This window comes from Barbatula barbatula, assembly GCF_947034865.1.
Source record: "Barbatula barbatula genome assembly, chromosome: 2".
Classification (NCBI taxonomy): domain Eukaryota; kingdom Metazoa; phylum Chordata; class Actinopteri; order Cypriniformes; family Nemacheilidae; genus Barbatula; species Barbatula barbatula.
In genome coordinates, this window is record NC_136767.1 from 26,700,378 (window position 1) to 26,723,347 (window position 22,970).

Sequence of the window (22,970 nt, forward strand, 5' to 3'; positions counted from 1 at the left end):
TACCCCAGGATTTTAAAAGTATTACAGAAAAGTGCTTCCATCTCTATTCATTTCCATTTTGTTCCTGCTCCATTTGTTCCTGCTCACTCTCTCACACTGTTTTCATGTGGCTGCTCCACTTCTCCTTTCCTGTTTCAGACTAAATCGCAGATGATAATCAACCGAACAGCCAAAGTAAACATTTACTTGTAGGCATAATTTTATATGTACACACATAAACAGATCATATCTGCAGGAGTAGAGAGAGATGGGAACACACAGCTTTAAAAATCAAACAAAAGCAACGTGAAAACTTTGGAAAATTGGACTTGTGTGGCTTTTAGTCCATGTGTGTTAGCTTCTCCTTATGTAGAAATCTATATGTGTTCCTGTATGTTAACGGTCGTCAATATATGAATTCTTTCAAAATACATTTGTAAATATGTAGAAAAGTTAATATCATGCAATATTACAGTATATTGAAAAACACATTTCAAGTGGAATTGTCGCGTTTCATACATTGCAAAATTCACTAGTATAGTTTATGTTGGCGAGGGAACACAATTTTAGTTTTAGCAGAGACAATATCTCGCTTTCAGAAACATCAAATATATAATGGCTGTCAGTTTGTCAAATAAAATAATCTCACTAAAGTGTCTTGAAATGCGCTGCTTTGTAATGCGTTGAGGTCATTTCCACTGAAACAGGAAGTTAAGTTGGGAGATATTAAATAGCTGCTACCTGTTTTAAAATAGCCTATAGTTTACTTCACAGCCTGGAAGCTATATTAAATTTGTGCAAGAGTTAAAAGTAGGGCTGTAAAACCATTATTCCCTTCCAGAATAAAAGTTTGTGTTTACATAATATATGTCTGTGTACTGTGCTTATACATTTTTTATTTATTAACAGAGACACATATAAATGTAATATAAAAACGATTAAACATTTATATATAATTTCAATTATTGGTAAATATAAATAATACATCTAAATGTTTCCTTTAATTATGTTTTGTGTTTATAAATACAAAATTAATGTCTTAGCTCCGTGTGCATATACCCCATTGACAGCCCTAGTTAAAGATATCCTTAAGGACAACATATTCGTATAATTTCGTTTTATTTGGACCTCAAACACAACTATTTCTGACTAGTAGTAACTATGAGTAAATCATTTTCACATCTGTGATATAAACTAAAGACTATTGGCTATTAAAAATACTGGCCAACTTCCTGTTTCAGTAAACGCGTCAACACAACTGGCAAAGAAATCTTAAATACTGTAGACTAGAAATGGCCACAGATAGTAAGAACAAGAGAGAGAGAGACATAAAAAGTCTAGAAAGAAAAGTAAAGCGGGTGTTAAACTACCGTTTCAGGTCATGTGTGACTTTGTACGGGCCCTAAGCTACACAAACAGCGGTACTGTGCACACATGCGCTCTTGGGCGAGGATGAAAGACAGAAAAACAGCCATATCGTCGGGGTGCACTTTAATGTGTATGTGTGTGCGTACAGAGTGCTTACACTGGCAGTCTGAGGGATTTAGAGCTGTGTGGGTTGGAGGTGGAGAGTTGGATCGCAGCAGAGATAATATTTACCCACTACTTTCCACACCCCCACCCCTGATGACTCCGCCTCCACAATTATCCCCGACTTAAAGACGCTGGGGACATGCGAAAAACGCAAGCACGTGTCTCTGTCTGTTTCTTGAAATTCAGTGTCTTTTTGTTTCCATTCCGTCTCTTCATATATCATCAAAGAGCCACGAGTCATTGCGGCGAGCGTTAAATTCTTGTTTTCACCCTTGTAGTGGGCCGCCCTCCCGCTCGCTCTGTGGCCCACTATAAACAGCGTTGAGAGTTCAAAGTGGAGTCGGAGGCCCCGCCCTCTCTGCGCTCCACCCCGTAACTCTCCACAGCCTGGAGCAGACGAGGTCCGCAACCGGCAGCCTAGCAAAGCATCGTAACGTGGCAAGAGAAAGAGAAAGAGAGAGAGCAAGTCTGACGGAAAATTAAAAGCAAATCGGACCAGAGGAAACACCCGCTGACTTAGAGGAATAGCATGAGTGCACGACGTCCAGCGCTGAGGATGGCAAAGTTACAGAGAGACAGAAAGAGAGAAAGACTGCCTGCCCAGCAAATCTCTCTACCCTCCAATTACTATAATGACGGCCTCCACTGCAAGGGACGGGCCCACGGTGTGTGTGTGTGTGTGTGTTTATGTAAGAGAACCGAGTTCTTTCCAATCGCCCTATCAGCGCAGAACCCCTCCCCACACACAGATAACACACTCTGATATAAACAGACTATCTGTGATTTATACTCTAAAACAGATGTCGTCTCCTGTGCTTGCAGGTTTCATCGTCTGTAAAACGGTTTCTTTTTCCATTCAATAAATCTGTCTCCCCTATCCTTTGTAGACCTGTGCGTTCCAGAAGGAGGTTGTTTGTTAAAGGGGACAGAAAAAAATAAAGTCTTTCTATTTTTTGTATGCCTGCCACTTTCATGAAAAGGTCACGCTCGGTACAAGCTGTGAGCTCGATTCTAGACTGCAGACTCACCCCTGTACACTGTCAAAGTCAAACGCCAGCCTATTTTCACAAATCTATCACACGTCTCTCTCCTCTTTTGCCATTCTGTCTTTTTCACTTTTTCCTTTTCTCTCCATCTTGCATATTTGTCTCACTTTCACCTCGCTCTTTCTTCAGCAAAGTTCACCCCGTGCGCTCTTTGTGTTTGCCCAGAGGAAGTTTACTCAGCTTAGGAGACTTAAAAACAATTCACAGATGTCACAATTTACGCTCTTTGCATTTTAAAGGGACAATTCGACCAAATAATGTACATTTACTTACCCTCATATCAGTGCAAACCTGACTTTTGTCTAATATGACACGCCAAAGAAGATATAAATAGAATCCTCGATAGAATGCAAGTGGATGTTGCACAGCCTGTCAATCTTCTAGCACACGACAACAAGACGAGGAAGAAAAGCATCATAAAGGTCTTCTATACGACAGCTTTTTTAAAGCAAAGACTGAAATGTCGTTATTCACTGATGAATGTGATTGACAGCCATTGTATGTGTTTACTTGAATCATATGGAAATAGCTGTTCGACGTTCTTCTATAAATACAAACATTTGTGTACCACGGAAAACAAGTCATTTTGAAAGATAGGAATAAGAATTTAATATTCATTTAATCTATCTCGTTGCCATTTAGGATCATTTAGATCGTGTGTATTAAATACATTGAGATTTTCTCAAATCCATGTGTTTCTGTCATTATGCTTACAGTAGCACAACACCTCTCTCTCTCTCTCTCTCTCTCTCTCCCCACATTTTCGTGGTGTTCTGTGAGTTTTCCTGCCTGTTGTTGTGGTAATCTGCTCTGACCATTTCCTGTTCTGAGCCGCGTTCTCCTCTCTTCCCTTGTCAATGCAGTGCAGCACCACTCCTTCATCTAAACTACTGCAATTACAGTACTTCCCTTCACCCCACCATTCACTCGCCCACTCTCTCACGGTTAACAGCATGACGCGTGTGTCTCCCCAAACACACCACCTGCTTGTTTCTTAATGCATTTTTCTCTTCTTCGTCTTTAATTTCGCCTCGTGCTTGTGTCACGTTCACACATCGGCTCTGGATCTTTGTCCTGGCGATCGTGGGCGTGTTTTATAGCTTGCATATGGGTTCGCACGCTCGCTTGTCCTTTCTTTTCATAATTAGCGTGTGGTTCATTCTGTTTCTAACTCAATTTTTTTTATATCCATGTCACAGCTTCAAAGGACTTAAAATAGGTTTTTAATAGCAGACTGTGTGTTTGGAGTGCTGTGGTTATGAGCTATAAGCAGGGTAAGACTGTATTTATAGAAAAGCAGCTTTGTAGGAGCAACAGAGGAACATCAGAAGGAAACAGCAGCCTTGAAAGTAGCCTAACTGGTTTCAGTTCTGCGGCTCGATTCCTTCAAACAGCGCTCGCTCATCCATCGCCTTAACCCAGCTCAACGTTCATGGAGGACAAAGACACACATACACAAGGTTCACCTCTGTTCCCATTAGATTGGCCACATCTGGATTCCATTCAAAAGGAAATCTATTTTTAGCACATCTTTGCTCTGCCCTTTTTTGTCCATGCACTCAGAGGCCTCCTTTTCTCCCCTTGTTGTTTTGTTTTCAGCGTTATGTATAAATGTATTTGTGGTGTTGTCCCAGCAAAATGACTAAATAAACTCCACCAAGATCACTCGAAGTGGCGAATCTGTCTTTAGCCATTATAGTCATGAGCTGTGGAACTTTATCCAAGAAAACCCACGTGCAGTTTATTGAATTATTACAGTTACAAGTATCTCGGCACAGTTGTTTACCAAGGCTTGTCCTCGTGCAATTTAATAAGCATTTCTCTGTACTTAGCTTACATTTATTTAAATATTTCTCTGTGTTATATTCATTGACATTTTTAATTCCTTCTGTCTGTTTCCATATGTATGTATTCATTAGCATCTTTATGAACATTGTTCTAAAAAACAGCACATCTGCTCAACTGCTTATATTTACATTTAGGCATTAAGTAGACGCTTTTATCCAAAGCGACTTACAGAGATATTTGGGAATTAGAAAACATTATGTTGTGTTTTGAATGCCGATCTCTGCTAAGGCTGGCGGACATTGAAGAGAAATGTGATTTATGACTTGCTAAATTATGGGATGTACCATAATGCGGTAATATAGTCAAATCAATTTAAATTAATACAACCAACATTTCATATCCTTCCTTGGAAAAGGAAACATCATTTTTTTAAGCATTATATTAAAAAATTCACAATGTAAACCATTGCCGTATGTATATATCACCATATGTGTATTTGTGATAATTGTGGCCCAATTCCCTATATAAGAGATCCTGGTTTTGACAAAACATCTTGACCAGCTTAACCAGCCAAATTTACTTTAGCGTTATCAGTTCTTCTGATCAACGGCAAAGGGAATTGTCACCTTTTGAATTATCAGTCATCTGACCATATATCACATAGTAAAGAACCACCACAGTTGAGTCTTCTCAACGTTGCCTCCATCTGGTCAGGATCCGTAATTGCTTCCTGTCTTGCTCTCTCTGCTCTCCGAATAATTATTTGACGTGACACTCTCCGCTCAGCTCCACGCAAAGCTCACTGAACTCTCAAAGAGCTGAGAGGCATTTGAGCCATTATGCAGGTATTTAAAAGTGTGAGCATGTGTGTATCTGCGTGTTCCCTGTCACATCTCCCTGGCTGTTTGCAACCCAGCAGATGTTCTTCGGGTTCCCTGGGGGGAATCTGTTTCCCCTCTCCTCTTTGCTCATCCAGCCATCTTAGACTTTAACAAGCTGGCATTCTCCAGCTAATAACCACACACTCACTTCACTTCTCTATTGCCAGAATCCTCACAGCATCTCTCCAAGATGCATTCTCTCCTCTCTTGTTTTGGAGGACTTCCTTGTCACCCTCTCTCCACTTCATATCCATCTGCCGTGGTCGCAGTAAATCAGATCAGCTTGTCCACACGCTAGACCATCTTCAAACCAGCGTTATTCAGCACAAGATTCACATTTGGTCTGAATTAATATTTTTAGCACGCCGCCAGCCAGTTTAAACAAAGGTTATGAGTATCAGTGGGAATTCATGCTTCTCTAAGTTGGCCTTTTCAGAAGTGATGTTGGGGAAAATGATGGATGTGTGAAATTCAGGCCTAAAAAGAAGTCATATCGGATCACGTCTGATAAACACTCTGTTTTTTCTCTCTTTCTTTGTTCAGATGTGCATGACAGTATGGCGAGGTTTCACACAGTCGGGGTTTGGAACTACACCATGTTGACCCTGGCAGAACACGAGAGGGTTTTGTACGTCGGAGCCAGAGAGCACATCTTCGCCCTGGACCCCAATGACATCAGCAGACAGCTCAGACCGCAGGTAGCGTCATTTTTAAAACACACATTTTTTTCATGCACCCAATAAACAGCTATTAACAAATCATCAACCAAAGAGCGCATTAGCATTTATCATTAAAAAATGACAGCATTTAGCACTGACTCACTCTTTCAACGCTCAAGCCATTTGTAGCAAAATGCCGACTGTGCCAGTCAATAAAAAGTACAAATTTTCCATGCAGAGTGCTGTTTGCTCGCAAATGTCACGTCTTTTTTTCCTCTCCCTTTCTCTCAGATTGAGTGGTCCGCTCCTCTAGAAAAGAAGCGAGAGTGTGCAGCGAAGGGGAAGAATAACCAGGTATTGCTTGATGTCGCATCCTTTATGTTTTAACAGCTTTGCTTTGTGTGGCCCTCCTGAAATGCATTTGCTCTCTCTTACGTTTTCTCTCGCAGACCGAGTGCTTCAACTACATTCGCTTCCTGCAGAGCTACAACCACACTCACCTGTACACCTGCGGGACGTACGCTTTTCAACCCAAATGCACATACATTGTGAGTGTCCGATCTGATATTCGTCTGTCAGGATGAAGTAGGTCAGGCTCCGATGTGGCGGAGCAGTTTTGTCGTCTGTGTATCTCTAGTGGTTTCCAGCGTGTCAAAGTGAAATATATCGAATGTAAATGAGGTTGCGTTATCACGCAGCGAGGGCGGATGTGATAAGACAGCGTGAGGCGGTGAAAGATGAAGGTTTGTGTGTGGGCAGCAGGATGATGTAAACAGCTTTAGCCGCAACAGACACTGGTGGCCGAGGGCGCCGCATGGAGGTCAGGTCATGCGTGTGCGTTTGAACCGTTTCGACTTTTTGTGTTTCGTCTGACAGAATGCAGATCACTTTACCCTGGACAGTACCGCCTTGGAGGACGGAAAGGGAAAGTGCCCCTACGACCCTGCCAAAGGACATACAGGCCTCATAGTAGGTGAGTCATTTCAAGAACATGTGCCATCCTTCAAACCCTGTATTATTGTTATTATTGTGTGTTTGTTTGTGCATAAGGAATATACTTAAATATACCTGAGCGTTCCTTGGGCGTTGTATTTTTTTCACCATTTACCATCCAAACTGTCCCCATCTATCATTTTGGCATCGTCCTAGTACAGTGCATTCTCGCGTGTGTGTCTGCTCTAAACATTCTTCTCCTCTGTTTTAGACAAAGAGTTATACTCCGCCACCCTCAACAACTTCCTGGGAACAGAGCCCGTAATCCTGAGGAACCTCGGACAACAGCATTACAGCATGAAGAGTGAATATCTGCCTGCTTGGCTTAACGGTAAGTCCGTAAATATGAGTCGTACCCGCTGAGAAAAGCAGCGTATGTTATGAAATGGGATAACAGGTTTTGGTCAACCGGCTTTATGAGAATGCAGTTCAGATAATGGGTTTGATTTCCAGGAAACATACATAAATGGTATACATTTTTCCACCAGCAAGTCACCTAATATAACATAAATGAATGTAAATGTAAACAAAAATGCTACCAAACGTCTATCAGACAGTGCTGGTTTTTCAGCAGGTCTAATCTCAGTCAACATTATTCCAGTGTTGTTTTATTGTTCCTTTAAGTGAGCCCCTGCTTTTATCTGCTGTCCCAACAGTTCTGTGTTCTCATTTCTGACTTGCTGTTTCATTTCACATCTTTTTTTCCGTGTCTGCACAGAGCCAAACTTCGTGGGATCAGCGCTGGTCCGGGAGAGCCGCAACAGCAAAGACGGGGATGACGATAAGATCTATTTCTTCTTTAGCGAGAGAGCAGTGGAGCTTGACTGCGACAGTGATCTGACCGTGGCGCGGGTGGCACGTGTGTGTAAGGTGAGAAAAGATGTAGTGATGGAAGAGATTGGGTGTGCTGCCTGCCATCCTTTGTCGCCAGGTGTCTTCTGGTACACATTGCAAATGTTGTTTAGTATCTGTTTTCTGAAAAGTATCTGTTTTCAATCCCCATATTTTAGATTTTTCATTTTTTTACTACTAGACTAATCGTAGATCAATCTTGTCTCATTTGCTTTCCGTCCTCATTTGAATAATTAATATTACTTTAATAATTAGTGCCATCTTAAGCACTTTTAATCTTAATTTTCAACATTTAATATTCATGAAATTTTGTTATTTTATAGTAGGGTTGTTCAACGGTTAATCGCATCCAGAATAAAGTTTGTTTTTACATGTATATTTTAAAACACATATATATATATATATATATATACAAATGTATGTATAATGAATATTTATTTTGTATTTATAAACTTACATCACAATCATTCGTTTGACAGCCCTCTTTTATAGCTTCCATTTTTATTTATCTTACATTTTTTATAGCGTTTTATAGCACAATGATCTCGAGAACATCTAACATTTAAAATATCGTCCAGCCCTACTGACAAGGTGGTCAAAGCTGGTGATCAGATTCGATCTGCTGACCTGTCACCATCGCGCACATTCGCAAGGTGACTGGCCGTTTGGAGTGAAACATCTGTTAATAGCTTGCTTCACTTTCCAGGGCGACCTGGGGGGCACAAGGACCCTGCAAAAGAAATGGACCACCTTCCAGAAGGCCCGGTTAATTTGCTCTCTTCCAGAGCGGCACATCACCTTCAACAACCTTCGGGCTGTCTTCACCCTACCCGGAGCGGACTGGAAGAGCACCAGTTTCTACGGCATCTTCCACGCACAGTGGTGAGTTAACACCTGTGCCCCATCCGTCCGTGTTATAAATATTTCTGTCTTTAATTCACCGCCGTTTCTTCTCGCTCTGACGTACTTGTGAAAGTCGTTCTGTCCTCTGCCTCTTATATAAATTCTCCCAGTGCCAAACATCCAGCCGCGTTCCTCAACTCCATAAAGTGCTGCACTGTCATTACGTTGACAGTAAAGCTATTACTGTAATAAACCAGCCAATGTAGCGCAGTCATTTAGTTCTATTCGACTGACTTTTTCCTTCTTCACTTTCTTCTCTCTCAGGGGGGACGTGGACGTGTCTGCTGTGTGTCAGTATCAGATCGGAGAGGTGAAAACAGTGTTCGACGGGCCGTATAAAGAATACAGGGAATCGTCTCAACGATGGGGCCGATACACTGGCACCGTGCCCAGTCCACGACCTGGAGCGGTAAGCGGAGCAGCCGTCGAGATGGTAGGGCGAGAGGGCGTCCGTGACTAAGCAGTCTTCTTAAAATAGCACAAGGTTTTTCTGTAAAAATATGCAGGATTTTTGCACCTCAGATTCTGACCCGAGACTTGTCCTGTTAATGTAGCTCCACGTGAATATGTGCTCATTTTACTAACGTCGAAAAGTTATAAGTAGGAATTTTGGAAGTTACATTTCCGTAGAATGATTTTGGGTTGAGCAAAAAGTACATTGGATACTGAAAGGTGTTAAGGTCGAAAGTGTTCAAATGTCATCCAATATGGGTTTTCAGCGGAAGATTTCTGGAACTATTACATTCCCTGCAATTTTGACAATGTGGTTGTAGCTTTGCCTTGTCTTTCTTTGATAAAACCAATAAATCAAACCGTTCTGAGGAATTGTCCTATCAAGTCAAGTTGAAACGTAAGACACACAGACTTGTGGCCTCAATTTTGACCATTTTAAGACTTAACTAGACATTACCTGGTTTCACACCATAAATATCAACAATTGTCTATACTTTAAAATGAACATTTGTTGTGTTTTAGTCCCGTGGGCAGAACTCAATGCACAGGATAAATTGTTAGAACACCAGCACTCATTGTAAACTGCATTAGATTATATTCGACTGGAAAGGACTATTAAAAAAGCCACTTGAAACCATTTCGGATTAAAGTTGCCTGACGAAATGCAAATGAAATGGCACGCGTTCAAAGCAATTCAGCAAACTTTACTGCTATTGCGTATATAAAAATGTATGAAGCATTTATCCCAAAGCTGCTGTATTTACTCACCATGAAATATAAAAAGACGTCCTTTGTTCTGTCCGCAGTGTATCACAAACTTTGATCGAGAGAACGGCTACAACAGTTCCTTACAGCTGCCCGACGCTACCCTTAACTTTGCCAAAAAGCATCCTCTGATGGAGCTCAGGGCGGAAGCGCGCCCCCTGCTGCTCACTAAAGGTGTTAACTTCACCCGGATAGCTGTGGACAGAGTAAGCTCGCTGGACCAGAGATCTTACAATATGCTCTTCATAGGCACAGGTATGTTGGAACTCATACATACACATACAATGTCCAAAAATATGAAGAGCTCTTACAAACAAACGAGTTTATTAGCTATAATGTTGTATCTAAGTGGAAATGTCTAATGACTCTAATGTCACAGAGGAAGGTCAGTTCTCGGTGTAAAAATTTAAATGATGTATTTGGCCTTGGCACGCTCACTACACACTACACACCCACAAGTGCGACTGCCACTGAAATGTTTCTGTGTGTGTGTACTTTGGGACATCTAATGAGTTCTGTTCCTCGCCAGGTTTTGCACAAATACTAAATACACATTCAGACGTAGTCTGGCATTTTGGGCTGGATGCTTGAATTGCCATTACGAGTGTAGGCAGCACCTGAGGCAGACTGCAGGTCTGTGTGAGGAGAGGTGTGTGTGTGCATAGGAGACACTTTCTGAGTCTTGGATTGGGGATCGGAAGGGAACAGAGATACTCTGACATGACGGAAAGTGGCAGGGTGGATTTGTAAAGGACCCCTGTAGCTCTTTCACTCCTCTCCTTCGTGATCCCTTTTCCACACTCTTCCTTCTTCTCCTAAGACTGAAAGGGGGTCTGTGGCACATTATCTGTGACAAGCTCTGTATGACAGGACAAAATACAGCACACACACACACGTAGCCATAGAGTTATGCCGGGTCACGGCACCAGCTGGGGCTTATTCAATTTTCCTGCTGGTAATTCGTGTAACCTTGTTCCCAAAAGCCAATGACAGAAAAATACGGCGTGTACTGATGATGTATTAATAGACTATTTGTCTCTCCTCTCTCGCTTTTTTCTTCCTACTCTCTCTCATTCGATTATTTCTCCCCCACTGAACGTAATCTATCCCCATCTTTCTTCCCTGCCTCTCTGTTTGCCGTTCAGCGGATGGATGGCTTCAGCGTGTCGTGATTTTGGGTTCAGAGGCCCATGTTATTGAAGAAATCCAGCTGTTTGACAGGCAGCAACCAGTGGACAGCCTCACCATCTCTCACAGCAAAGTAATTTCTGCTCTCTACTCTCGCTCGAGCATTCAACTATACTGCCTCACTGCCAGGGTGTGAAGTACTGAGAAATCATACATGAGTGAAAGTGCAGACGGCATGTGTCAAGATTTTGTTCGATCAAAAAAGAGAAGTAGCCGAAAACATACCAGTACCTACGTTTTTTTAGCTTTTGGAAATGTACTTGAAAAGGTTATTCCTGTAACACTTTAGATAAAGGTTGTATTTGTTAAAGGGACAGTTCACCCAAAAATGTAAATGTGGTCTTTATTTTCAGACCCTTGAGTTATTCCAAATCTGCATACATTTTTTTCCGCTGATGAACATATATTTGGAAGAATGCCTGTAACCAAACAGTTCTTGGCCACTATGGACAACCATAGAAGTAAAACACTGTTTAGTAGTAAAATATTGTCAATTGACCCTTCGCAAAACTCCGCCCCCCTTCGTTCGTGTTGTCATGTCCGAAAAATATATAACATTTTCAATGATGTTATATCATATAACTAAAATGGATAAATAACCATCAGACAATACAGAAGAGCTTGTAATGTATAAGCTAAGTGAAAATAAAAATCATGTTTACAGTTGAAGTTAGAGACGACACCGTTTTTCTAATTTGTTTGTCTTTAAAATGTGATTAAGCTAAATTAAGTGTAGTGTATATTTTTAGGGATAGTAATAAAGTACAATTTCTCGAGTACAACCCACTCACTGGCATTAACCAGTTTTGAAACACTTGTTTCCAGTATAAACACGTGTCCGAATCTTTTTGTGTTTGCCTACAGAAGTATTTGTACATCGGCTCGCGCTCTGAGGTTCTTCAGCTGCCCTTGGCAAACTGCAGCCGGTATCATTCTCAGCCAGACTGCCTGCTGTCCAGAGACCCGTACTGTGCCTGGGACAGCGAGGGACGCGCCTGCGTCCGCATCGACCTCCACCGCGGGTAAATCCATCTCTTTCTATTGTCCTCCCTTTGTTCACCTTATCCCTCGCCGCTAACATTCTTACTGTCATCCGTTCACTCCTGAACATCACCACTTTCTTAATAATTCCTACTTACTGTATTTCCTTTGTGTTCGTCTCTTGCTATGAGCCTCAGCGCTCACTCCTCATCAGTTTGCAGTCTTCTTCACTACCCGTCCTTTGTACTTTGAAGCTATCCCTATAGCAGTGTGCCTAACAGCCTTCTGACACATCGTCAATATTTGCTCTCCCCCCCGCAGCTCCACATCCACGCTCTCCCAGGACCTCATGCTGGAGAGGTTCAATCGAGGAAAAGCCAAGTTTGATAAGCCCGTCTCCATCCCCAGCCCTGGTACGTCAGACATATACTGCCCCCTGCAGGCCGCATTGAGCAGCCTTTTTCAATTAACAGCCCCGCAAACTTTTTTTTTTTAAGATAGGGAGATTTTATATTTTAATGTTGTTGTTTATTCTTCAGATCATTCTAGGGTGAAAAATGTGACAGTGGTCGTCGGATCAGACCTGGTACTCCCATGCCATCTGGTTTCTAACTTGGCTCAGCCGTTTTGGGAAATCAACGACCGTGAGCTCGCCCTAGTAGAAGTCGAGGCCATTGGACCTAGATTCGACCGAGCCCTTCGTTCCCTCATCATCCCACTAGCCGGACCGCTTCAAGCAGGCCGCTACGTTTGCTACTCAGAGGAACAGGGCGCGAAATTCCAAACGGAGAGATACCAGGTCGCGGTGGTGGCCAGCGCTCCTGTCTTTATGGAGGCCCGCGCTCCCGACGGCAGCATGGGATTATTCTGGGTGCTGGTGATCACTTTGGGAGCTGCTTGTTTGATGTTGCTTATCACCTCTTTGTACCTTCGTAGAAGACTGAAGCTGGCACTGGGCAAAGGGGCGGAAATGAAACCGTTGGAGAGCACCTTAGTGTACCCCATTACCTTACCCAAAGAGCCGACCAGCCGCCCACCGTTTGTGCCAAGCAAGATGGCCAACGATGAGGATCGATTCTGGGAGACGGGCGCTAATTACTATTACTCTGACGGGTCCCTTAAAATTGTGCCCGGGCACGCCATGTGCTCCACAAGCACCTCGGCATCTCCGAGCACCATTCCAGGTCAGCCAATTCACTCGCCAAGCAGGTTGAGCCTCACCAACATCCGCAATTCAGGCACCAATGGGTATATCCGGCTGAATCTGAGCACGGCCGGAGAGGAGAGAGGAAGCGGAGGAGTAGGAATAGGCATGGGGAGCGGACTTGGGCTGGGCAGCCGAGACAACGACTACTCCAGTCCGTTTAAAGAGGAGCTCCGGAGAACTCTGCAGCAGAGGAGCGTCCTGCCCGACGCCAACCCTGAGGAGTCTTCTGTGTAGAATCCACAGACAACCTCACCTACCTACCTCCTGCTTGGGGAACTCTCTCTCCATCTTGATCTACTCGCAACCTTTTCATTCTCTGTCTGAACTTTTGCCGTTCCACGCTGTAGGGCCACCACGCTTTACAACATTCCCTCGGATTCTTCTGGTTCTCACACTTACTAACAACCATCAAGACCGAACACATCTAGCAAAACTTTTGTAAATGTCTGTATTTAAAGGACCACGGCCTCGTGTTGAGCATGGCTAACAGGCAAACACAGGTACATCTCTGAGAGGAACCCGACCAGCCAAATGTAGCTGTCAGTCCGATCTGTGTTAGGCAGAGTTCTGGCTACACATCAAAATCATTTGGCAAGCTAGCGGACACGGAGCTCTGCTCTCCTGTTTTGACGCCCAAGTCGCTTGCCTCGCTCAAGGCAGGTGTTTGGACAGGATTCTTTTGCTTTTTGTGAAAAGAAACCAAGTGAGAGGAGAGATAGAGGACAAAATGCTAGATGACAATCACGGTCTTCTCTCAGGAGGTGTTTCAAAGAGAAGAGAGAGGAACAATTGAGTGAGCAGTAAAACAGAAACTGGACTGGCGCTATGAACAAAAACGCTTTGCCTTTCTTTCTTTACAGCTCGATGACTTTTTTTACAATGTCTTTTTTTCCGGAAAATGGGCTTGCAGCACTAATATATTGTGAGGTATTTCTGTCTGTTTATTGCAAGCGTCAAAGGATTGCTTTTTTTTACGATATCTGGTTTCATCTGAAATGTGAATGAGGCCTCGTTGACGTTCTTATCCACCTCAAAATCCATGACAGTAGCATGAGGAAGGTGGGAATGGAACGCTGTACTAAGACTTTATTGGATGTGACAGCAAGTGCATTATTGTATATATTTGGCTCGAACTGCCAAATGAAGTACAACTCCAGTGTTTGCCTACATGAACCAGGTGAATGAAGCCACACGGTGGAATGAAACTCCTAAAAGTCCTAAAGCCGATTTTCTCTCGATGAGCGGCATTTTTTCAAGGACTAACAATGAGCTGAGCTTGTTAATAAGTCCATCGGAAGAGACTTATGAGTGGCTACCGCTAATCAAACACAAGTAAGACTACACCAAATAAACGCTTCCGTTTCATTATTTAACTTGGCATGACGTTCTGTGTTTAAATAACACATTAAACAGTTCGCTAACAGGCTGTATCCCTCTTATCTCTTTCAGCGTGGGCTTTGCAACTTTTAAACAGACTAAATACAAAACAGGGTGAAAATGCAGAGGACGTTTCAGTCCATTGACCTTGATTGTGACGACAAATGAAGGAGATACACGTTATTCGTGACCCTGCGGGTGGAGAGGCACTACAATTGGTCACCACTGGTCCATACTCTGTTGCATGATGTTTTGCTAAAAGTATAAGTTTAACAATAGTTAATGTAAAAAAATAACTCATACCTGTGCCTCTTCACCTTGGGTGAAGCCAAAGCAGACTGCACATGTTTTCTCCTTTTCTTAATTCTTCTTTTTTTATGTTTTGGAATTTGTTGCACAGAACTTAAGTGTTGTCTGAAGTCTTTGTTTTCTACTACTCTTGTTTAAATGGAATGCAAATTTTTGTGGCATGATAGCTTTACGGTCTACTTAAGCGGCTTTGTTTTGTCATTCGCTCTGTCTCGAATCTGCCCCACACGTCGTAAGAGGGAAGTTAACTCTGGTTGGAAAAGAGATCTTGGTACTAAAATGTACGCTGAGAAACCTTCCGCCAGGACTTCTCAGGGCGGGTTTCTGACTGACACATGAAATCTTACAGTTCTTAATTTTACTAACCACTTTGATATAACTGTCAAATGACCAATGTTACTTCACTTGAGTGACCAGAAGTGTTGCGTACGTTTGTTTGCATCATGCATGGCTTTTTTTGTACTGACCAGTATTTCCTGCTTGATGAAAAATATGGACATCTCAGATCTTTTCATCTCACGTGGCTTTAAACCTGCCATTTCTCTGTGGTTGCTGTTAAAATTTTACAATCTATTTTTGTGCATTTCACGATCTCTTTGAATTATTTGTTGCTGTTTTTCTTTAGATAATTATGTTAAGTAACTTATTTTGCTTGTACAAAAAGTTGATATTTATTACCATTGTACATATGCCCTTATTTTTTATATATATGTATATATCTACAGAAAATAAAAGTAGAGACCAGTTCACAATGTGATTGTATATCTATGTTCACATATTTTGAAAATGACATAGAAATGTTTCATTTGATTTTAATGCGTTGCATAGTTTTTAAATGCATCTGCTAAAATATGTTTACACCTTGAAGAAGGAATATCTGTAAATTCACAGCTGTGTTGACAGTATTTCATTCCTGAATGCTTCCAGAACATAAAATTGGATTAACGTTTTGCACTTGTCCCATCAGTTTACACCGTTGCAGTCCTCGGTCGTGAAGGTAACTAGATTGCTATCCCGTCGGAATTAAAAACATCATGCGCTTGTACTCATGGCAATTTTTGCATATCCTCCGTAATGGAACACCCATTTTCACCATCCAATAAATTTCTGAAGAATTGTCCCTTCATGCAATTTTACTTTGCCAAATATGCCACGATAGGAAAATTTCAATTCACATTGACGTTACAGTCTTCTGGTCCTGTTACCTTGAATTATTTCCAAGGTGGTTGCAGAAAGTTCAGCCAAAAGGATCTGGGCCAAACGGACTGACCTGACACCAAGCCTGTTTGCCAAGCTCTTCACGGCTCTGTAGGGAGTGTAGCTCCAAAATGTCCATATAAGTTATAACCAGAATGATCTCTGACTGCTGTCTTCAGATGTCCTCATTACTACTTCATCTGACCCGCAACAGTCAAGGAGCTCTTTTCTGATGTAGTGACGATTGACAAGGATCAAGGTTATAAACAACATGTGACTTTCAACCCAGCTTCACATTCATCCTTTGGTTGTTGGTTTAAACCTAGTAGTCGCGGCTTCCAATGGAAAAGATAATCAACTTAAATGAAATACAGTGTAGGCTTACAGGTTTTTTTGATGGGTTTTTGGTAAATTGCCTGAAATAAGATCTGTATTTTCACATTTTAATCTATGACATAGAACACACCCGTTATATAATCCGCTTGTGTTAGCGGTTGTTAACAAATTGCTAAAAGCGACTACATCCTTTGCCTGAACTACCTTTTTTATACTTCAAGGCTCTCTATAATTCAAGACTTTGTTTTAGTATGTGTTCATACTTGTTTTATTTTGACGTATTAAACTGTTTTATACACAGTTTTATATTTAAATGCTATTATTTATGTATATATTTATATTTCATATGTATTAAACCGTAAGAGACAGAAAAACGTAATTTCTTTCATTTTGCTATGTCAATTTTCTTTATGTGTGACCTTTGCTATAGCGTCAAGCTTTTCTATTAAAGAATGAGTGCTGCTTATCGGTTAGTTACACATCCGTTCCTGGCGTTCGATTCTGGCAACTCTCCTCCAACTCACATTTACATTTACGCATTTGGCAGACGCTTTTATCCAAAGCGATTTACATCACATTGTACTATAGATTAGTTTCTGACTCTATGCAATCCCCTGGGCTCGAACCCATGACCTTGGCTTACTTAGAGGCGATATGGAGGCGATTTTGGCCAGGATACCGGGGTTACACCCCTACTCTAATTTTTTGGGTCCACAGAGGGCTAGGACCTCGGTTTAACGTCTCATCCGAAGAACCGACTATAAACACAGCTGGAAATGAAGCGAGACAGATGTGCAGCAGACCCTTTGTGAATTCAGATGTGATGACCAACATTTAACTCAATGACAGAGCAAAGCCTACCTACCTGTAAAAACTACACTATTCAGTAACGGTACGGAGGGTTCAGTCAAAGCAAGGAAATGTAAAAATCGTAGGCAACAGACATCAAAGTTTAAAGAAGACACCAGACAGTTTCTTCTGACATCCACGCTTTGCTCAGCCTCACACAAAGAGACACCTCGAGTCAAACAGAACGAGAGATTTCAAGATCACACAATTTATTATCTCCGAGATGGAGGCTGTTTGCATTGCCTGACTGCATTTCCTAAGAAAAAAACTAAATCTCTGCTCATAGTCGTTTAAAAACCTTTTGATGTTGCAACACTGTCTAACTCTTCAAATAAACACATACTGTACATCATGTAGATATACTATTTGGTAGGTGTCTTAAACTAACACTGGGATGTATGCTGTAGCCACAAACTGTCTCTAAATTTCAGATGGGGTTATAATGTGATTATCAGCTCAGCTTTAATACCCTGCTAACAAGACGTGGTTATGGGTGTCTGTGTGTTCTGCAGTCGGAGGCTAAACCAGAAATGCAAATCAAAGCCGCAAAGCTACCACAGGCATCAAAGAATTAATGAGAAAAAACATACAAGTTCGCCACAATATTTGACAGAAAGAGGACGCACGGCGAGAACATGTCAAAGAGCCAGTGAGTCAGCCGTAACTGTCACCGAATCCAAATTAGTGGATATCAGAAGTGCTTAGAGTAACGTTGACGCTAAACCACCTCTGTAAGTTTTGTGTCAAGCCTTCTTGCACCTTCTTTAAGACGCTTAAAGGGAACGTTCACCCAAAAATATAATTTTGTTATCATGTATTTATCATGTCATTAAAAACCTGTTAATGAATGTTTCTTTTGTGGAACACAAACAGAGATATTTTGAGGATTGTGTCCATACAATGGAAGTCAATGGGGTCCAATGTTGTTTGGTTATCAATGTTCTTCAAAATGTCTGATTTTGTAAATGATTAATGACTTTTCACTTGAACTACCCCATTAATGTCAATAGGATTGTCTTTGAAACTTTGTTGTAAAAATGTTAACTTATCATTATAACAATTGCACTTTTATATCATGATAGAAAATCCCTATCACATTGATCTGCTCTCGTATTTACCGGATTTTTACGTGGTTTTAGTAACTTAAAGAATACCATATACTACTACGTACTACCATATGATGGTACCAGATTTATAAAACGGGTTCTTTTTGGTAATTTGTTAATGTGAGGTGTATCATTTTGTCCTCGATTTGTCTGTAACAGTGTCATCCCTGCTCTAACCAAATCTGAAAATAAGAACATTTTTGTCTTTGCTTAAATTTGTTCATGCCTTCTACTGTTTATAGCAGCTATTTTAGGGTAGATATTGCTTTGGGTTTTTTGTGGCAGATAGATAATGATACCGGGGAGGCATAACAAACAATGCTAATCTGTTTAAGTTAAGAAAGGTCAAAGAAATATGAAGCAAAGTGTATTCATTATGAATGGTATTTGTCACTACAAGACACGCTTCAGTGGAAAATGCCAGTTTCTGAGGAAGATATTTATTGTCATTCAGAGTGTAGTAGCCTATAGCCTGCAGCAGACTCGTCCATGTCATGAAACACCTGGGCTCTCCTGGCACAGAAGACTCTCTGTTCTTCACGCAACACAATCCGATTCTACACAATCTCCATGCCAACCTGGCATGGCCGAACATCACTCTATACATCTGCTGAGGGATCAGCCTTTCCAATAAACACGACAAAGCTTTTATGACGTATATAGCCCTACCTGTCAATCTTCATATCTTTGAACACTGACAGATTCTCTGCTCCATGAACACTAAGTATAGCACATCTATTAACCCCTCTCTGGCAGCATCTGAAAGATGTAGATGATCACCCTGTGGTCTGTCATCTATACGTGCATATTCAATTCTGTTTTCGATAATAATAGTCTGATGTATAAGCCTTGATTTCGTCGCCTTGGAATTATAAGGAGTCATTTTGAGATGTTGAGCTTCACAGTTTTTGCATTTCATATAGAAAAATTGACATGAGGAACAAATCTCTTTCATACGTGAAAACAGACAGAGACCCTAAATGTATTCCTGATGTACAATATCCACATTATCTGAAATTTGTAAATGGGGATTTTTGGAACAGGTTAAACGCGTCTGATTCTGAAAAAAACACTTAGAATGATAAGGTTCTATCTGCAAAACATTCATTAAAGCAAAACATTTTCAAGCATCACAAACAATTTACTTTTAATTTTCATTAAAACATGAAATTTCCCACTGTCACTGAGGAGCCCGGCCACATGACAATGAAAGCTGACCTTGATTGGTCCTCTTGTGTGCATCCAAAGTGCTGATTGGCTCGCAGATAGAACCTTACAGAACCAAATTATAATTCGATTTTGACGACAGAACCTTTTTGTTCTCTTTAAAAAAGGCCCAAAATGTACAATTGTATAATGTAAATAAGTTGTCACAGAATAACAATGTGTGAATAATTACATTTGGACCATAATGTCAGATAAAACATTATCATTCTAAGGCGAAGATTTGTCAAACAGGTTGTCTCAAAGTGATGTTCTCACAAAATAAGCTTTCCAGGTGCTTTTACTGGAACATATAGAGATAGAAAGGGTATTTTAGAAATGGCTGTGCCTCTAAAAGGAGGTTAAAATGTGTTTTTCCACTCGGTTAAAGAAAAATGTTTTGACTCTCTGTCACAGTAAGAAAGCACAAATTGCTGCATAGTGGGCAGCTCAAGCTTCCTCTAACCATTAGGCCACGACTGCCCTCCTTTATTAGCTGCTTCAGCAGGGCTGGAGACTCTTGCTGTTTATGTTTAAAGGTTTTCTTTATGTTTTTTGTGGGACGGTCTAAAACTGTCTGTGATTTATCCTCAGACCTGCTATGCTTTCCTATGGACTTTGGGACCAGGTCAGAGTTGACTGTGGAAAGAGTTTTATCCTTCAGGAAAAGCTGGCAGAACTCAAAGCCAGCCAAATGTTCATTTTTCTATAATAAAACCTGCGTATTCGTGCAGCGATATGTTCCAAAGACATCAACAGCACAGTTGATCATATGAGGCCTAATCGATAGCTTCCGCCTCCAGGTCACTACAAACACACTGCACAAAAATAGAGACTTTTTTTGTACTATACACGTTGTATAGTGTCTTTTAATTCCCCATTGCCGTTTATAAACACATTTGAAAATATCGGACAAGAGGTTTTTTTTGTTTCCCCTTTTTTTATAATCAACGCAAAAAAAAAGAAAAGCTTGATTCCCGATTTTGAATTTCTAATTTCAAAAGGAAATCCGTTGGCTGCGAAGTACAGAGACCCTACGGCCGCGTTGATCTGTTTACCAACTAGGCTGCCCTTGTGCTTTAAAGGGATAGATCACCCAAAAAATGAAAATTAATTGATTCATCCTCATGTTATTTCGTTCCTGTATAAATAACCTTATGCTGATGAACATAGAGAAAGATATTTGAAAGAAGATTAGCAATTTTCTGTTTTCCAAAATTCTTCAATATATCAAAGTTTGTGTTGAACAGAAATGAATATACAATATTTTTTAATATTAACTAAATAACTAAAGCAAGTGTTTGGGCAAACAGTAACATATGTCGCTCTCTCTCTGTTCAGTTGATGATGGATACATTAAGGACGTACTGCATACGGCGTGTTTTATTGTCATGTGACCTCTATGCTCTTTGAACTATGATGCCTTAACAACAACCTGTACGCAAGCGTTGTTAAACAAGCATAATCAATCATGAGGTACAATAGATTTAGTGGTAATGACACTTGAAACAGCCATCCGCCCTATAGTTTTCATAGAATTACACAATTCATAGAGTAGTACTAGAGTACAAGAGTGATGTGTGTTTGTTTGTGAAGGTGAATCAAGGCATGTTTGGTTTCTTACAAGCATTGGATTTATTCAAAGTGACTCAAATTGAGCAATTTTTATATAGTAATAAATGCATTAACAGTAAAGTGATTTGTTCGATGATAAAATACTTTTCTTTATTTATACTATTTATAAAAGCAGCTTTAAATTCCAGATCAATTTCATGAATATAAAAAAATCTAAGCTTAAGTAAATATTCCAAAAAATTTTAGTTTATGCAATTTTTTCTACATATGTACAATTTGTACAATGTTCAGGACTTCATTGTAATCCCACGTTGTTCTCAGAGTGTTTAGTGCGGCAATGGATCCATTTGTCTGGAAACACACAAACGATTGATAACACACACATCCATTTAACACATTTGAAGATTTCATAACTTTTTCGGCTAAATCCCACAACATAGATTAATTCATTTATTGCTATATTTTAACACAAAGGTCAGCGGCTTCCCAAACACTTACAAGATCTGCGTGTTGTCTGCACATTCATGATGCTCCAGCTGGTGGGGCAGCTCAGGCTTCTGGCCTTCAAACATCCGTTTAATGTCATCCAGAACCAGCGCCCCCACATGGATGGTGACCGATGCGAAGACTCACCCAGCTGTGACAGTAAGGAGAAAGATGTGTAAGCACTTTTTAATTCAAATCAAACATTGAATGATTCAAAGTTTCATTGAGAGATTTCTACCTGTTGAGCTTCAGTTTTGACAGGAGCTGTTGCACCATCAGGCAGATTTTTAGGAATCTGAGACACTGCAGGAAACAAGAGAAAAGACAGTGAGAAACAGTAAAATCTAAAGTGATAATTCAAGAGAAACATTACAACAATCCTATTAATAAAACATGACTATTCACAGTGATTGATAACTTTAGGATCATCACTGGGTGCAGGCAGGGCGAGCAGTCGCCTGGGACGCAACACATCCAACTCTGCTTGACTTGCCTGCACACACCAACATACATCACTCTATTATTTTAATAACTTGGATTCTGTTATCTTGTCATTCAAGATGTGGAAGTGAGATGAGATGTATAAGCACTGACCCAGTAGTCCAGAAGGACCTGAGAAACCAGCAGGCGTGGAGGCCGAGTATGAACAGCATCCAGCAGGACGACGGGCATCAGTGGGCGGAGACTCTCCCCTGTAGACAGGTAAAGATGTACATCAGAGTGAATAATAATGTGAATATGAAGGGCTGATGAAGCATCATTTACAGAATGAGAAAGATAGAAAGAGGCTACTGACTCTGAGCGAGGACGCCCGATGCTGTCTGAAGACTGACGGGCTGGAGTGCCAGGTGGTTTACAGGGTGAACATCAAGGCGTTTTTGAACCTGTCAAATGCATAAAATTAAGTTCAGGTAATTACATTCTTTCTCTGTTAAGCATTTTAAAGATCTGAAATCATCTGTAATAGGGGCTCATCTCACCTGAGGAACAGCAGATGTAAACTGTCCAGCAGGAAGTGATTCACTGCTGCTGTACTGCTACTGAGGCTGGTTCTTCGGCTCATTGTGATGAGACCAAGTGACCCGCAACACCCTGCCGGCAACCATACGCCTGTTCATGACCGACGCAGCAGTAGTTGCATCTTCGAGGGTGGAAAAGCTGACAAATCCAAACCCTCTGCTGCGCCCGGCCTCCATCATCAACTGAACAGAGAGAAGCACTCGCTTAAGTCTTCTTTCACTTTAATTGTTATTTAACAATTACAATATAAACATGTATCATACCTTGGCACTAGCGATGCTTCC

The 22,970-nt window shown here is 41.0% G+C and overlaps 1 protein-coding gene across 2 annotated transcripts in view; it reads left to right on the top strand.

Moving 5' to 3' along the window:
• Nucleotides 1-16,043, top strand: part of sema4c (sema domain, immunoglobulin domain (Ig), transmembrane domain (TM) and short cytoplasmic domain, (semaphorin) 4C) — a 41,948-nt gene extending 25,905 nt beyond the window's left edge. Inside the window, exons 3-16 of one of the 2 annotated variants that reach the window (XR_013787868.1) lie at nucleotides 5,771-5,925; nucleotides 6,178-6,240; nucleotides 6,336-6,434; nucleotides 6,763-6,859; nucleotides 7,091-7,210; nucleotides 7,598-7,749; nucleotides 8,438-8,613; nucleotides 8,899-9,043; nucleotides 9,894-10,107; nucleotides 10,998-11,113; nucleotides 11,905-12,062; nucleotides 12,343-12,434; nucleotides 12,561-14,560; nucleotides 14,678-16,043. Coding sequence is in view for 1 of the 2 variants with exons in the window: in XM_079478692.1 (XP_079334818.1) it covers nucleotides 5,771-5,925; nucleotides 6,178-6,240; nucleotides 6,336-6,434; nucleotides 6,763-6,859; nucleotides 7,091-7,210; nucleotides 7,598-7,749; nucleotides 8,438-8,613; nucleotides 8,899-9,043; nucleotides 9,894-10,107; nucleotides 10,998-11,113; nucleotides 11,905-12,062; nucleotides 12,343-12,434; nucleotides 12,561-13,462 (2,489 nt within the window). In the remaining variant the exon portion in view is untranslated. Of the gene's footprint in view, nucleotides 1-5,770; nucleotides 5,926-6,177; nucleotides 6,241-6,335; nucleotides 6,435-6,762; nucleotides 6,860-7,090; nucleotides 7,211-7,597; nucleotides 7,750-8,437; nucleotides 8,614-8,898; nucleotides 9,044-9,893; nucleotides 10,108-10,997; nucleotides 11,114-11,904; nucleotides 12,063-12,342; nucleotides 12,435-12,560 lie in introns of both variants that reach the window. The other variant, XM_079478692.1, reaches the window with a different exon arrangement.
• The last annotated feature ends 6,927 nt before the right edge of the window (nucleotides 16,044-22,970 follow it).